This window comes from Tinamus guttatus, unplaced genomic scaffold (assembly GCF_059628265.1).
Source record: "Tinamus guttatus ecotype Peru unplaced genomic scaffold, ASM5962826v1 Tinamus_guttatus_pri_ptg000274l, whole genome shotgun sequence".
Lineage (NCBI taxonomy): Eukaryota > Metazoa > Chordata > Aves > Tinamiformes > Tinamidae > Tinamus > Tinamus guttatus.
Genome location: NW_028288808.1, coordinates 571,325 through 585,656, shown reverse-complemented (window position 1 = coordinate 585,656; position 14,332 = coordinate 571,325). Strand labels below are relative to the sequence as shown.

The 14,332-nt window shown below is 51.1% G+C and overlaps 1 protein-coding gene across 4 annotated transcripts in view; it reads right to left on the bottom strand.

The window, feature by feature from the left end:
* Positions 1 to 13,551: 13,551 nt before the first annotated feature.
* PDZD2 (PDZ domain containing 2) overlaps positions 13,552 to 14,332 on the bottom strand; it is a 134,018-nt gene continuing 133,237 nt past the window's right edge. For all 4 annotated transcript variants that reach the window (XM_010218896.2, XM_088527288.1, XM_088527289.1 and 1 more), the window contains one exon: positions 13,552 to 13,740. In XM_010218896.2, coding sequence (XP_010217198.2) covers positions 13,574 to 13,740 — 167 coding nt within the window. In that variant the 3' untranslated portion in view covers positions 13,552 to 13,573. The remainder of the gene's footprint in view (positions 13,741 to 14,332) is intronic.

Below are 14,332 nucleotides of genomic sequence, written 5' to 3'. Positions count from 1 at the left end.
TCAGCGCGGTCCGCGCGCTTTCCGGTGGCTGCGGCGGGTTTGGCCGTGCCCTTTAGGGAAACGAGTCCGCTCCGCAGCGCTTTGCTCGGCGGTGGCAAATGCGAGCGGTGCCGCAGGGAGCCGGCTCGGTGGGTGTCGCAGAGAAGGACGAGTCACTGCGAGGGCAGTGCAGAAGAGCCTAATACGACACCAGGCAGCCAATGAGCCCCGAGACTTTCATTTCACTTCCCGTAACTGAAGCGATGTCGCTGTGCCGAGCACGGGCTTGAGGAAGCAGATGCTGCCGCAGAGGAGCCCCGATCGCTGATTTCTGCCTCGGCTCCGCTGAACGTCCGCGCCAGGAGCCGCGGGGAGCGGGAGCCGCAGGCAGAGCCCGGGGCTCTCGCGGTGGTAGCCTCACCTGGATGCCGCCCTTCCCTGCCAGCGCGGACAAAGCGGGTTTTACAGAGCTAAGCACCCTTCGCGAATGGACGTACAAGGAGCTGCGAGACACGATCCCTTCAGTCTCCTCTTGCGGTTTCGATTGGCGCAAGATCCCTTGAAGTCGGTGACTTGCAGTGCTGGCAAGAGAAGTAAGTTGAGAAAAGGGAGCGAACTATCCCATTCTCCCGGTAAGTGTTCTCAGACAGGCACACCGGCAGTGAGGAAATCCAATTTACAGATACAAAATGGAGAGGGAGGGGATAAAGTTTTTAATTTTCTTTTTTTTTTTCTGTACTCAATTATTTTGCTGAGTGCACTTCAAGTTTTTTCTCTATTATTTTCTCTATTATTTTTGCTGAATCAACTTCAAATTCTTTTTCAATATCTCCCTATAGGATGTTGAGTAAAGTTTTTTCTCATGCCTTCCTTAATAAACTGATGTTCGAGCACGGGAAGCGTTTCCTCTTCCGCCTATGTCTCGGAGAGGGGCCGTCTACCGGTGCTGCCGCAGCTGTGGAGGCAGAGACAACCTTGAGAGTCGGGCTCCTCTCCGAGCTAAGCAGAACTGCTGCTGAGCAGAACACGGTCACGGATCATTCTCCACATCACCGCATTGAAGCCGCTTAAACACGGTGACTCCTCGAGCTGTCCGAGAATTTACAAAGGCGACGAGCCCCACATTTCCCCTTGTTTGCCAGGCAGAGCCCAAGGAGCGTTCTCGCTCTCCCGGCCCCAGAGGCGCTGCTCACTTCGGCCACGGCAGCGCAGCACCGCGCTCAGCCCATGGCGCGCTCAGCCTGGGCGCTGCGAGCGCGGACAGAGCCCCGCCTGGAACGGGGAACCCGCGGGGCGGCCCTGCCTCGGGGGGCCGATCGTGTTCGTCAACCAGCCCGCCCTCGGCTCCCCGTCGGCTCCGCTCCACGGGCGCCTCCTCCCTCCCCTTGCCCGGGGCGGTGTTTGCAGGCAGGCCGAACTCCGAGGCCGGGCTGCGTTTCCCGCGGCGGCGCCTCCTCGGGGCGGCCTTTGCCTCGAGGCCGCCCCTCGCGATGGCCGAGGAGCCTCCCGAGCAGGACGCGCCCGGGCAGGAGGCGGCCGAGCAGGACGGGGCGCGTCCCCGCCGGCCCCGCCCCCGCGGCGCGCGCCCATTGGCGGAGCGGCGGCGCGGTGGGCGGGATTCCCGCGCGTCCCCGGGAAACCCCGCGGGCGACACCGCTTATAGCAGCCGCTTCAGAAACGGGCAGCGCTGAGGCGGGCCGGGCAGAAGCGCCAGGTAGAGCCGCGGGTGCAGGAGAGGGTGTGCGGCACCGCGTACAGCACCGCGCGTGGGCCACCGCGTACAGAGCCGGGTGCGGCACCGCGTAGAAGACTGCGTGTGCAGCACCGCGTACAGCACCGCGCGTGTGGCACTGCGTACGGTACCGCGCGTGTGGCCCGGCGTAGGGAGCTGCGTTCAGCTTTACGTAAAGAACCGCCTGAAGCAGACGTATGGCAACGGGTACAAAACCGGGTACAAAACCGGGTACAGTACCGGATACAGCTTCCGATACAGAATCGGATGCAACTCCGGGAACAGCATCGCGCACAGCAGCGAACACAGCAGCGCGCAGCGGGCAGCACCGAGGCGCGCCGAACCGCGTGCAGCACTGCGCGTCGCCCCGTAGCGCACTGCACCGCGCACCGATCCGCGCAGCGTCCCGCAGCGCCGCGATGCTGCCCGGCGGGACCGCGCGGCACACGGCGCCGAGCGCCGCCACAGCAGGTAAGGGCGGATCCGCGGGAACGGCGGTGGCGGGAAGCGGGAGCGGGAGCAGGAGCGGGGAGGTGTCCCCGGCGGCCGCGCCGCGCGTCAGCACCGCGGCAGGGACCAGCGGCCGAGTGGGGGGAGCGCAGGGGAGCGCGGGCCCCGGGCGGCGGGAGGGGATCAGAGCCCCTGGGCGGGGTGTCGGGAGGGGGTGGATACGATCGGGGAAAAGGCTTCGGAGGCAGATTTGAAAATAGCTCTAAAAATAAATCCCAGGAAAGAGAAAATTAAACTCTGAATAATTTTATTTTTATAAATCTATTTTGAAAATATATTATAAACTCATTATATCATCGGCCCTTCTCAAGACTTAAAACCGGAAACGATCTCCTGTAGAGTAAAATAAGAATAAAAATTAAAAATAGTCCTGAAAATAGTAGTGCCTGTAAAAATATTATATCTCCCCAAGTCTGCTGTAGAGTGATAAATCAGCAAGAACAAAGACAGGCGATTGCTGAAATTACTGGTCCATGTAGAAACTGCCACCTAGGAGGGAGATCACAGCGGGGCGCCAGGCGGCGGGCAGCGCGGGGGGGCGACACGGGGGGTTGTGCGGGTGGCCCCGATGCTGAGCCCCATCTTGCTGTGCTCTGCAGATCAGGAAGTGGTGGCCGAGTGTGCGGAGCAGCTGCGCCGCATCGGCGATGAGTGGAACCTGCGTCTGAGGCTCCTCAACCTCCTCATGAAGCTCATGTGCTTGGAGAGATGGACGGCGGACGGTGGGGTGTGCACGACGCCAGGGCTGCCGCAGCTGGGGCGAAAGCCTTGACTTACACTGGGGACATGGAGCGAAATCTCTTTGCCACTGCATTTTACTGCCTCTAGCTGCTGAAGGAAGGTCTCTAATAAGGAATTCTTTGGAGTATTCTACAGTTAACCCCCATCCTTATGGAGACACGGGAATAACGGGTGGAAAGCCAAAGCACGCCACTTGGAGCACCTGACATAGGGGCCCCGTGTCCTATGGCACCGCAGGGAAGGCTCGGAAAGCGTCTGCCTCGCGGGAGAAGGGATCGGGCCGCACGGGGCGAGCATCAGGTGCCGCATTTGCAGCCGTTCTCCTGTCCTGAGGCATCGGTTCTGCTGGCCAAGATGTGGTGCTGGGATTGCTTCACGCCTTGAACCAGAAATACTCTTTATTGAAAATAAAGAAAATGTCGCTTCACCCACTAATAATTATGTTTCTGGGGATTAAACAGGATGCAGCATAATTCTACTCTTTATTATATGTTATAGATATAAGTATTTTTACATGTATACTTTTTTATATATATGCCCCCCAGTTGTATGAAGTGAGTGTTTCATGGAACTACTGATTGGATGTTACACGTGGAGTCTCAAAAAGTGGTATGAAGAGCTGTTCAAATCACTACCAAAAAGTGAGTCACATTAACTAAAAGAAATGGTTTCTGACTATAAAGCGGATAATCCCATCATGCTTCCCAGCTCCCATTGCTGAGGGGAGCACACTAGACCATACCATTAAATATGATGAAAAGGGATATATGTATGTAGGTATATCCTATACAGAGAAATACGGGTATTAGCATTTGCGCATGCTGTGAAATGATTCTTTTGATATTGAAAAGAATTTCTGAACAACTATGAAATACTGGTGTATATTTTTACAAGGAACCATAACCTATCAATGGAAGTTGAAGTTAAAGTTGAATGTGTGGTTTTCATGAGAACATTATCTTTCTTGAAGGAAGCAACTACCTCTCTTTAAAGACACAATGTCACTGAAAGTGAATGTTTAGTTTCTTTATGAAAGTAATCCTTGGATTTCTGAATAAACAAGATATTTTCCACCCGTCCCATTCAATGGTCGCGTTCGGCTGCCTTGGAGGGAGCAGGGGTGAGTTGGCCGCCTAGCAAACAGCAACGCTCCTGGTCCCCAATGTCAGGTGTGTGTGTGAGCCTAAGCTGTGCTTTTCAGGACAGGAAAATGGCCGTTGCTGAACGGTGGTTGTGGTTGCCATTGAATCAGTGCATAGGCATTTCCTAAATCACCATCTCTGTTAGGAGATTTAGTGGGAAGGGTAGCTTGAAGTCACATTCTCGCTGCTCTTACCACTCCCTGTATTGCTTTAAGGACACTTCTGTGTTTTATAGGGGGGGCCTATTTGGACTTCCTGAAGTCTGGGTCACTTCACATTGAAATCGCTGACATGTACAGCAGAGTGTTTTGGGGTATTTGAAAGTAAATGCAAAGTTGCTGTTAGGCCAAGCAGCAGCTTCGAGGCTCTGCCATGAAGCAGAGCCGCTGACTAAAGGCACTCTTGGACTCAACCGAAAGGCTCCCTGTGCGTCTGCTGGGCTCGGTGGACATCCCCCGTCCTTTCCAAGCCTGCAGGAAGCTGGACACTGATTAGGCCTGACTGGGACCCTCAGGAACATTCAGCATTACAAGGCACATTAATACAAAGTCATTCATACTCTCCTATTCAAATGTCCTTGAAATAAAGTGTTCTGCTCCATGCACAGTGCTGTACAATTCAGGAATTTGAAAGCCTGGTGTGAGGCTCGTAGAGACCTAGGAGGGTTTTAAGCCGTACCAGGGATGAATGCTGTGAAACTTTGGGGAATGCCTTATCCTCGGGATATCGGAGTAGGTTAGTAGTGCAGTATTTTTTGTGCCTAGGTCTGGGAGGACTGTTTCTTTTCCATGAAGAGTTTCTCACCTTCACCTCAGGAAAAAAGACTGAGATCCAAGCCACCAATGCCTATATATGAGCAAGAGCTTTGTGATCTCTTTGCTGGGCACTTATGTTATGTGTCTGAATGATCTGCTGTTTGGTTGTATCATCAGCCCTACCTTGTTTTCCTTAAGACCTCTCTTGGATCTGTGGCAGATATATCAGTGTATACTGTCTGTATGTGTGTCTTGAATTGTTGTTGAGGTAATAAATATGATGTGCTAGGAAAGAAAGTGAGTCACTCTCTTTTTATAGCTCTGTTTTTTGAAGAGGAGGACTTGACGTCGTTGCCAGCTGCCTCTCTCCACCAGACTTTTCCCAGGACTTGGTGCTGCTTCTCCCCTTGTCACCAACAGGCAGTAGCACTACGGCGACATGTGTTTCCAGAGTGCAGAGGACAGAAAGCTTCCTTGCCAAAGGCTCAGGTTTTCAGCAGATCGAACAATAAATCAGACCAAAGCAAGTCTCTACCTCTTCCCACTCATGCCCCATAGGCTGCCAGTTGAGGCCCTGAGGAATGTCCCTTTCAGAGACAGCAGCAAACAAGCCTAGAGGAGGCCACCAGGCTGGTGTCGGGTGCCAGTGTGGGTGCATTTTTCCACATTCCCAACAAGAAAGAAATGGCAATGGCGATCTCAACAATCTTGGAAGATGTTCAAAGGCACCCTCCGAAGATCCACGGCCCCGCAGAGCCCAGCACAGCACCTAAGGGAAAAGCCAAGGGAGCCATGGAGCGGGCCGCTGCCTTCCCACCCTGCTGCGCTTCCCTCCACCCCGGGCCTGCAGACAATAGCCCTGCCAGCCACCCGCCTCCGTCAGCGCCAGGCCACAGTCTCTGAGGCGAGAGTGCGGCCTCCTCCCACAGGGGCTGCACACACAGCATTGCCTGAGCACACAGCGAGGCGGCAGCTCCCTCCTGTTCCCTGCAGGATGTTGGGCTTCTTTGGAAGTGAAGCGAAAAGCGGTGCCTCACATGCAGCCATTTCTGTTTAGCTCGTAGGGCTGAGATGGACTCGCCTACGGCAGCACCTGATGTGGTGTCCAGGGCACCTGGAGAGCCCCAAGGCCACCGGACAGGAAAGGCTCGAGGATACGACACGATGTCTCAGTCTCCACGAGGCAGCTGGCAGTCTGATGGCTCAGCTGCTGCTGACTGATAGTCCTGGCAGTCAGCGCGGCCTAAACACGGGGTGATGCTGAGGGGAGCCAGCACAGGGAGGCTGGTGCCCCTTCTCCTGCCTGTTCCCCTCACAGTGCAGGGCGACCTGCAGCTGAGCTCCTCCAAAGGCACAAGGGAAAACCTCATCCATCCCTTCTGCAGCAGTGGATAGATCAAAAAATAAAGTGCAGAAACTCCCAATAGTTTCTTACATTTCATCAGTTTGTGCTCAGGAGGGCCACTGTTGCATTTCCCCGTCCCAGGCATGTCACCTGTGGGTCTTCCTAGAGGAGGGCTTTGGGTTCGTTCCCTGTGGCACTACAAAAATAAACCCTGCTCCACCAGCTCTCCAGCGTCTCTTTCCAAGTGAAACATCGTCCTCCAGGGGACAGCCTGTGTCTTAAAACTTGAAAGAAAATGGTTCCCTCTAATGCCACTGTGTATGGTTAGGCAGATGAGGGGGTGTGTAGGTCCCATCTGGAGCTGACCCTCCCCCTGACTTCATCACAGGCTCCATGAACTTTTCGGTTTTGCCTGCACCACCTCAAGGTCCCCATTGGCAGCTCCTGCTTTAGCACCAAGCACAGGAGCAGAACCGGGATGGTGGCTGCCTTGTGCCCTGCAGCCTGTCAGGGATAAGGGAGGAGATTCCTCCTCTTGCGCCTTCCCTCCGTGCCCCACAGGGATGCAGCCGCACTGCTGCAGTGACATCGAGTCACCGCGATATTGGGTCATAAAATTTGAAAGAAAATGGTTCGCTTTAATGCCATCGGATATCATTGGTCAGACTACGGGGCTATGGAGGTCGCATCTTGGAGTTGATCCTCCTGCTAGCTTCACGGGGGAGCCGGGCAGTGCGCAGGTGTCCAGAGTCACCACCATGAGCGCCCGGCGGGGCTCTGATCAGAGCACTGCTATGCTCATCAGAGGCTCCTTGGGCATTTCAGTTTTGTCTGCTCTGGGGCGCTCTGCCTGGCTCGAGGTCTCCAGTGGCAGCTCCTGCATCAGTACCAACTGTGGGATCAGACCTGAGATGATGGCTGCTGCCTTGTGCCCTGCAGCCTTCCTGGGACAAGGGAGGAGACTCCTCCTCTCCTACCTTCCCTCTGCACCCTGCAGGGATGCGGCTGTACTGTCACAGAGGCACCGAGGTGCCACAAACTTGCGTTAGCTTGTTTGCTCAGAGTTGTCATCTGAGACTGATTCCACCTCACACTGAGGTGAGGCCAGTCCGCGCAGGGCTGTAAACGGAAAGGCAGACGGGATCTGTTTATATTATCCATCTGCTTTAGAAATGCCCTGACTGCTGAAAAATATCTGTGGTGTCAGAGCATGGCAAGCTGCGTGACACAAGGGCAAGAGGTATTTCAGCAGGGGAGGGGTATTTGCATCAGGAAGATTTTTGTTTGTTTGTTTATTCTGATGATCACTTAAAGAGATAAATAAATATAAAAACAAAAATCTCCAGAATTTATTGCAATAATGACTCACTTGGGAAATGATTTTTAGATGACAAGCACTTTGAGGAAGGCATGACTGCAGAGGGAATAGGAAATCCTGGTTGGCTTTCTAGGTAGATGTGGCCCCTGAAGGGGCCTAAGGCACTTTGCAAAGAGCAGGTGATGACAGCGCTTCTCAAAGAACAGCTGTGCCACAGTCTTCTCCTCCTCCAGAAGCAGCAGGGATCAGTGTGTGGTAAAGTAACACCAGGGCACAGCTGTCAGAGCTGCTGCTGGAGCTGGCCAGCTCCTGGGAAGAAGGAAAATCAGCAAATGCCTGGACTGAGTTTGCAGGGTCTCAGCCCCGGGGAGGCTGGGGGTTCAAGGTGGCGACACCAGCCCTGTGCTGTGCCTGTGGTGCCAACACCAGGAAGTGTGGGGTTGGCGCCCGGGCACAGGCACTTCCCCTTGCCTGCCATCACATACTCCTCTCTGTGGTGTCACCTTCCCCCTCACAAACAGGCTCCACTTCCCGGCTGTCACACATCCTCTTCCCTTCCCTCCTCCCTAGCACAACAACAACGTTCCCTTGCCATGGCTCTCTTCTACATCACCCCTGCGTGGGGATATGACATTTAGCCTTTGGGTGAGTTTAGCATGGCATAAATTTGAAATAGAGAAGAGAAATATTAATGAATTTCTTAAGTCTCAGAGACCCACAGGCTATCTTTGGACTTCAGCAAGGATGAGGGATGCTAACAGGAAACAACATCAGGAAAGGCAGCAAATGTGACAGGTGACAGGATATTTTTGGATTGAATCATAAGTTTGATCACAAATAATAAATTAGGTATTGTCACTTATCTCATTTAGATAACAGCTGTCCATGTTAGTGCTACAGGAATAAAAGAAGCCGCATTCGAAACTGCAAACTTCTCCTGTCTTTAGTACCCAGTTTCCCATCCGCAGAAGCACCAATGTCTTCTGAAAACATCAGGTCTTCAAAAGGCATCAGCATTAGACAGAGCAGAGTCCCTAAGGGGACCAGATTACAAACGTAATTTTCTCCTTCTTTGGATTGCTTAGTGTGTAAACAATGTCATGGTGCTAATCCATTTAGGCATTAAGTCCATGGCCTCATCTGCACTGTATTCCTTTTCACTTGAGCACCATCTAGGGCAACCAAGATTTTAATTTAAGGCTTTGAAGGCTGATCTTGGGAAAATCCCCTTCTTTGACACTTGAACTCTGTTGGGTATTAGGAAAAAGTGGGAGAAAGTGAGGCAGGAGGCTGGGTATATAGTGGAGTTACGGGAGAGGAGAGGGGGCTATCCCGGCACTGAGAGTAGCAGGGAGAGGGGAAAGCAGAGGAGATCTTGGCAAAAAACCCCTTTTTTCCCCCCTCTTTCTCACGAAGGAAGGGGTCACGGTGCACCCCGGAGGAGAGGAAGAGCTCCCGCAGTGCAGAAGCACTGCAGCAAGCCATCCTAGGCTGAAAGTCAACTGAGACTTCTCTGCGTGCGGTACGTCTTGCTGCACCTACCATGCCTCCTTCTCATATTATTGTGAGTTTCATGATTCTCATTTATTATTCTTATTATTTCTTAGCATTTTGCACCTTGCACAATCTTAGATGTACACGGCAGCAGGCAGGAGCAGATTGCACCATGTGTTGGCTTGGCTGGGTAGTGCCCATGGTCACAGCCGTCCTCCAGGGAAGAAGTGCTGGGAAAGGGCAGCGAGATGCACGGCAGGCCTGGGAGAGCACCAAGTTCCCCCTCCCAGTGCCGGGCATGCCGGGACACGTGGGGCCTCCCCACCTCGTGATCTGCTCGGGTGTGGGGTGATTCAGCAGAAGGGCTGGGACTTCTCCCTCTGCATGTGACGTTATTTGGTCATCTTCCAGCACAATGCACTCAGAAACCGAAAGCGAACAGGCAGGGCCTGCTCATGTCACCACATTCAACCATGCCCTTGCCAGAGACGAGTGGGAGGAAGCGCCTCTGCGCTCCGCTGAGGAACCAGCCTGGGGAACAGCAGGCCACGTGACGCTGCTGCCCTCAATGCCACTGAGACAGGAAAACCAGTGTCGTCCCCCACCTAATTTCAGCTCGCTCACGCCTTCCTGGTGGCCTGGCAGAACCCACATGGTTCCCTCGCTCTACACCCCAAAAACACCCCGATAAAACCGGCCTCCTGCTGGAAGGTGCTTAGTGTACTTAGTGCCCACAGGCAGCGCACACTCCTCCACCTCAGGCGGCTGCAGTGATTTGCTGCAAAGGCCCTTTGCATGTTTCTAAAGCAAGCAAAGGACCCGGGCACCTCACGCAGGGTTGTGTCACAGATATCAGCTCTTCACCCAGAACAAGGTCCCTCCTCCAGCTCGTCCTGCCTCGCGGGGGACCAGCTGGTGTGCCTACTCCTTCTCAGGTAGCACTGGATTTTGAACATCTCTTGTTGTGTTTGGCACTCCCCAGTGCTTTAATCCCACTTACACTGAATGACAGCTCCAGGAGGGTGCGTGTAGCATACAGCTCAACAGCTTCAACAGCCTTTGACCGCGCTCTCCAGAAACGCCTCATCTCTGTGAGTCCAAGTCACACTTCCAGCTCAGAACAGGACAGGCTTCAGCATAACAGAAATAAATATCTGGAGGAGTACTAAGGATACCATTTATTTTCAAAATCACTAAAAAACCCAAACAAAACAGTTTATGGAGATACAGATTTACATAACACAGACAGCAAATTTGAAAATGTACAATCTATTTCATGTTATTGCACTCACTTTTTATAATATAATAACAAGGCATTTTAAACAGTTTTCATTAGAAGAAGTTTTATTTATATAAATAGAAGTGTAAATATACAATATCATACAAGTATATCAGCCTAATACACAAAACCTACCTAGGGTGGAATCCCCGAATCCCCATTTCTCACATGATCTAGTCTATCCCTCCTCAGTATTTCCACGTGTACATTTACACACCCTAAATGCAGAAGCATGTAAACATTCCTCTCTGGGAACGGCTTCTTCTGCCTTTGACAAGAACAACTGCATAAAATTAACCAGCGTTATTTTTAAGTGAGAGTTACTAGGAAACACGAATCACTCAACAGTTTCTTAATATGTAGTTGCCCTCAAATGAATCTTTTTTGGCAAGGAAATCCTCTGATATGGCTCCCTCCCCAGCTGATATTGCTTCCAGGTGCTAAATGCCGTAGGACATGCTATTGCACTATGTTCTCCTGCCCGGGCTGTGCAACCTGCAGAGCTGCTGCAGGCCCAGGTGGCAGCAGACAGCAGCCCTGCCAGACTCACTTCATCTAGGAGGAAATTCAGCCTCATCTGGAAAGCCCTCAGGATCCACCGGGATGGAGCACATCATTACAATTTCACTTCTTGTCTTCCTAGAGGTAGCTCTGAGTCACCACCACCTTCCTTGGGCTTGGGCAACTCTCCTGCGCAGACAAAACTGCCTCAGGGACCGACGCACCAACAGCAAGGCTAAAAATCCTCCCAAACCTACCAAATACTGATCAACTAATGAAACTCCCTCTGCCATTTTAGCATTACCAGGCACTCAGAAAAAGTAACATTTACTTTGCTAGATGTGTAACAGCAGGGTCCTTACCGCGGTTTATCTTTCCAACTCGTCCTTAATAAAACAGAACCATCTCCTACCAATTCTGGCGTTTTTATAGGGAATGTCACTTCAACAGAGGCATCCAGAAATACTACTGCAATGATTTCAGCACTGGTAGCGTCACTAAGATGTTTCCTGTTCCTTCACAAAAAAACAGTTGTTTTCAGGGACAGAAACAATCAGGGCTAAAGTAATCCTTTTCTTGCTGTAAAGTTAGTGCATAAGTGTGTCATTCTATCCCCATCAATACTAGACTTCAAACATTAAGTCTTTTAAATTATAGTCACTACTGAATCACACACAAAAATCCCCCCCCCTCTTTGCCGTTACTGACCCAACACACATCTACGTGCATGTAAAAGAAAATACTAAACAGTATTTGATTATTGGAAAACAAAAGCTCTCTAAATCACTCACAATGAACAGTACCTGCAAATAAGTGTCTGAAAATAGTCACCACATTTTCTTCTAAGACACCTCAAATCAAGCTTAATTTACAAAATGAAGATTTCACCTTGGAGTTCACACTGGCTTGGGAGTGAGGGAGCAATGTGCTCCCTGGGTCAGGACTTCAGGAATTTTAAAACATGGAAAGGAAAGAAATGCCATTTCCTAAAACACAACTGTGAGCTACCCTATGGAAGTAGCAAAAAGTCAGTACTGTACTTGTACGTATTCTACACATACAGGCACGTAGTCACTACGCTGCATTAAACTCCACATGCATTTTATATACCTATTATACACACTGCCCGCTACAATCAGATTTGGGGCGTTCCTGAACGAGGCCTCACAGTTTGTTCGTCATTGCCCAAAGTCTTCGTCCCGTTTTTCGAGCGACAAGCACAGCTAAGCTCTGTTTCCCAGCGTATCCCCGAGAAAGACTGAAACCTCTGGATTTATCGGCAGGCAGGGCCGACGCAGGCTCCCACCACCAGCGCAGGCCTCTCCGCAGCGGCTGCCCGGCCTCCTGGCTCCCCGCGGACGTTGGCAGCGCTGCAGGCCCGGAGCAGCTGCTGGAGCAGCCCCGACAACAGCCTGAGGGGTCGGGCGCAAACACGTGGTCCTCAGCCGCTAAGGCTGGACGGCTGCTTCCTCCTGCGCCTCCTGGTCGCTGCTCAGCCACCCATGTGTGGGGAGAGAAGAGCGGTGGTTTGTGTCGCTCACCTGTGCGGCTCCGCCTCAAGCTGTGGTCTAGAAAACCCTTCCATCCCACCATGCTGGGCCCTGGCACCTCGCACGCAGCACGCACTTGCTCGCCCACAGGCGAAAAATACACAGGGGGCAGGGAAAGAAGGGGAGGACGATGGAAAGGACCACGCACATGGCCAGCTCAGAGCCAGTCCGTTAAAATCCGCACCCTCAGGCCACTGTTTTCCAGCTTGTGTTTTTAAAGTTAGGCAGCTGTAAACCACTCGTCGTCAGAGAAAACTGTCCCAGCTTTTGGACGTCATTAGGAATCGCCAAAGTCTGTGTGACTGTCAAGTGCTCAGCACTTGCAGTTATCCCCATTTTAAAAATATACAGACTTTAAAGGTGCCTGAAGTTTGAAGCCCAAATCTTAAAATTCAGACTCCAATCTGTAATTGCTCCCATTTTAATCACAACTGCTCAATGCACCCTTTCTTGGTGGACAATCACCTGATACTTGAACATGATTTTCTTGCACACAGATCTCCACTGTGTTGATGCCAAGTAACCTCCGGATACAAATCACCACTAGGACAGCTTTAGTCGTGATGGATGCTGAGCTAGTTCATCAATTTTATGTGGGTTTTTCAGCTTTGTGATAAAACACTCCTGTTTTAGGCTTAAAAAGTTGTGCAAAATTATACTTCTCTTTTTTCACGCATTTTTAGCAAAACTTGCACTTAGAAGAATAAAGTGAGATTGTTCCAGACATTCTCTTATTATAAGAAATAAAGACCAGACCCTAAACAAGTGTCCTGAAGTCAAATTAGTAAGCTCAGCCATAGCTAAGTGATATAGAACAGTCTAAATATCCACCCTTGTCAACAGGAGGGCAACCAAGTTACGCTCCCAACACTCTGCAGATACTAAAAATATCAGGGACAGGCACAGCGTTATTTATCTCGGTCAAAATACTTTAAGCCAAGCCCAGGCAAATGTCTGGAAGTTCCAGCAAAACTGTCACATAACACAAAAACGTCTGCAGCGTTCAGCTTCTGACGTGCTCAGTAACTAGGCAAGACGGGACCAGGCCCATTGCACACATGATCTGGGCTTCAGAGGGCCGATCACACTCCTTGGGAGGTCATTAAGACACTTCTGTGTAGCGTTAGAAATGTAAAGACAGCTTCAAGATGGTTTAAAATGTTTTGACTTAGCAGGTGTGTTTAAAATGTTTTGACTTGGCAGGTGCAGTTAGATGCAGCAAGTGCATCATACTGAAGTTCTGCGTTTTCTGATCAGCAACTGGACAGGACCCTCTGGTACAGATTTAATAACGTTCCAGGCATCGTAATGCATGAGGCCAAGTAACGATTTTCCACTGATGGCGAGAATTTCATCCCCAGTTTCTATTTTTCCAGCTTGTTCTGCAGCACCGCCTAGGAGTAAAAGGGGAATAAAGTCAAAGTAAAAAAAAAATCTATAAAAGTGCCTTTTCCAGTATGACGAATAGCAACAGAAGCAATTTCAACACTAGTCACTTATGCTTTGCACTGGCAACTCGCACTGAAGGTGCTGCACCTTGCACTGAAGGTTACTTAGATCAAGATAAAGTTGAATCACTACTCTCAGACAAAAGTTGTGTTTTTGAAGAAATATGCCTGAGAGCATAAAAGATGATTCATACATATATATGTATTTACAGACACACACACATATATATGTGATATATGTGTATGTATGTATATGTTTATGCAGGCTGTGTGCAACACAGACACTTTTTCATCAAAGAGACTTTGTGTGCCACAGGTGGATATGAACACCGAGGGCTGCTGAGCCTGGCTAGCGGGGAGAGCCAGAGCAAGCCCGGGCAGCAACCCTCAGACAAACCCCCCGACACACAAACGCCTCCTAATGAGAGGGGCACCCATCGCTGCTGCTCCAGGCACATTTCTGTAAGAGTAATTTATCCAAGTTAGCAATCACGGGCAGACAGATGGTGTGGGGGGAAAGTGTAACCAAGGCCATAAA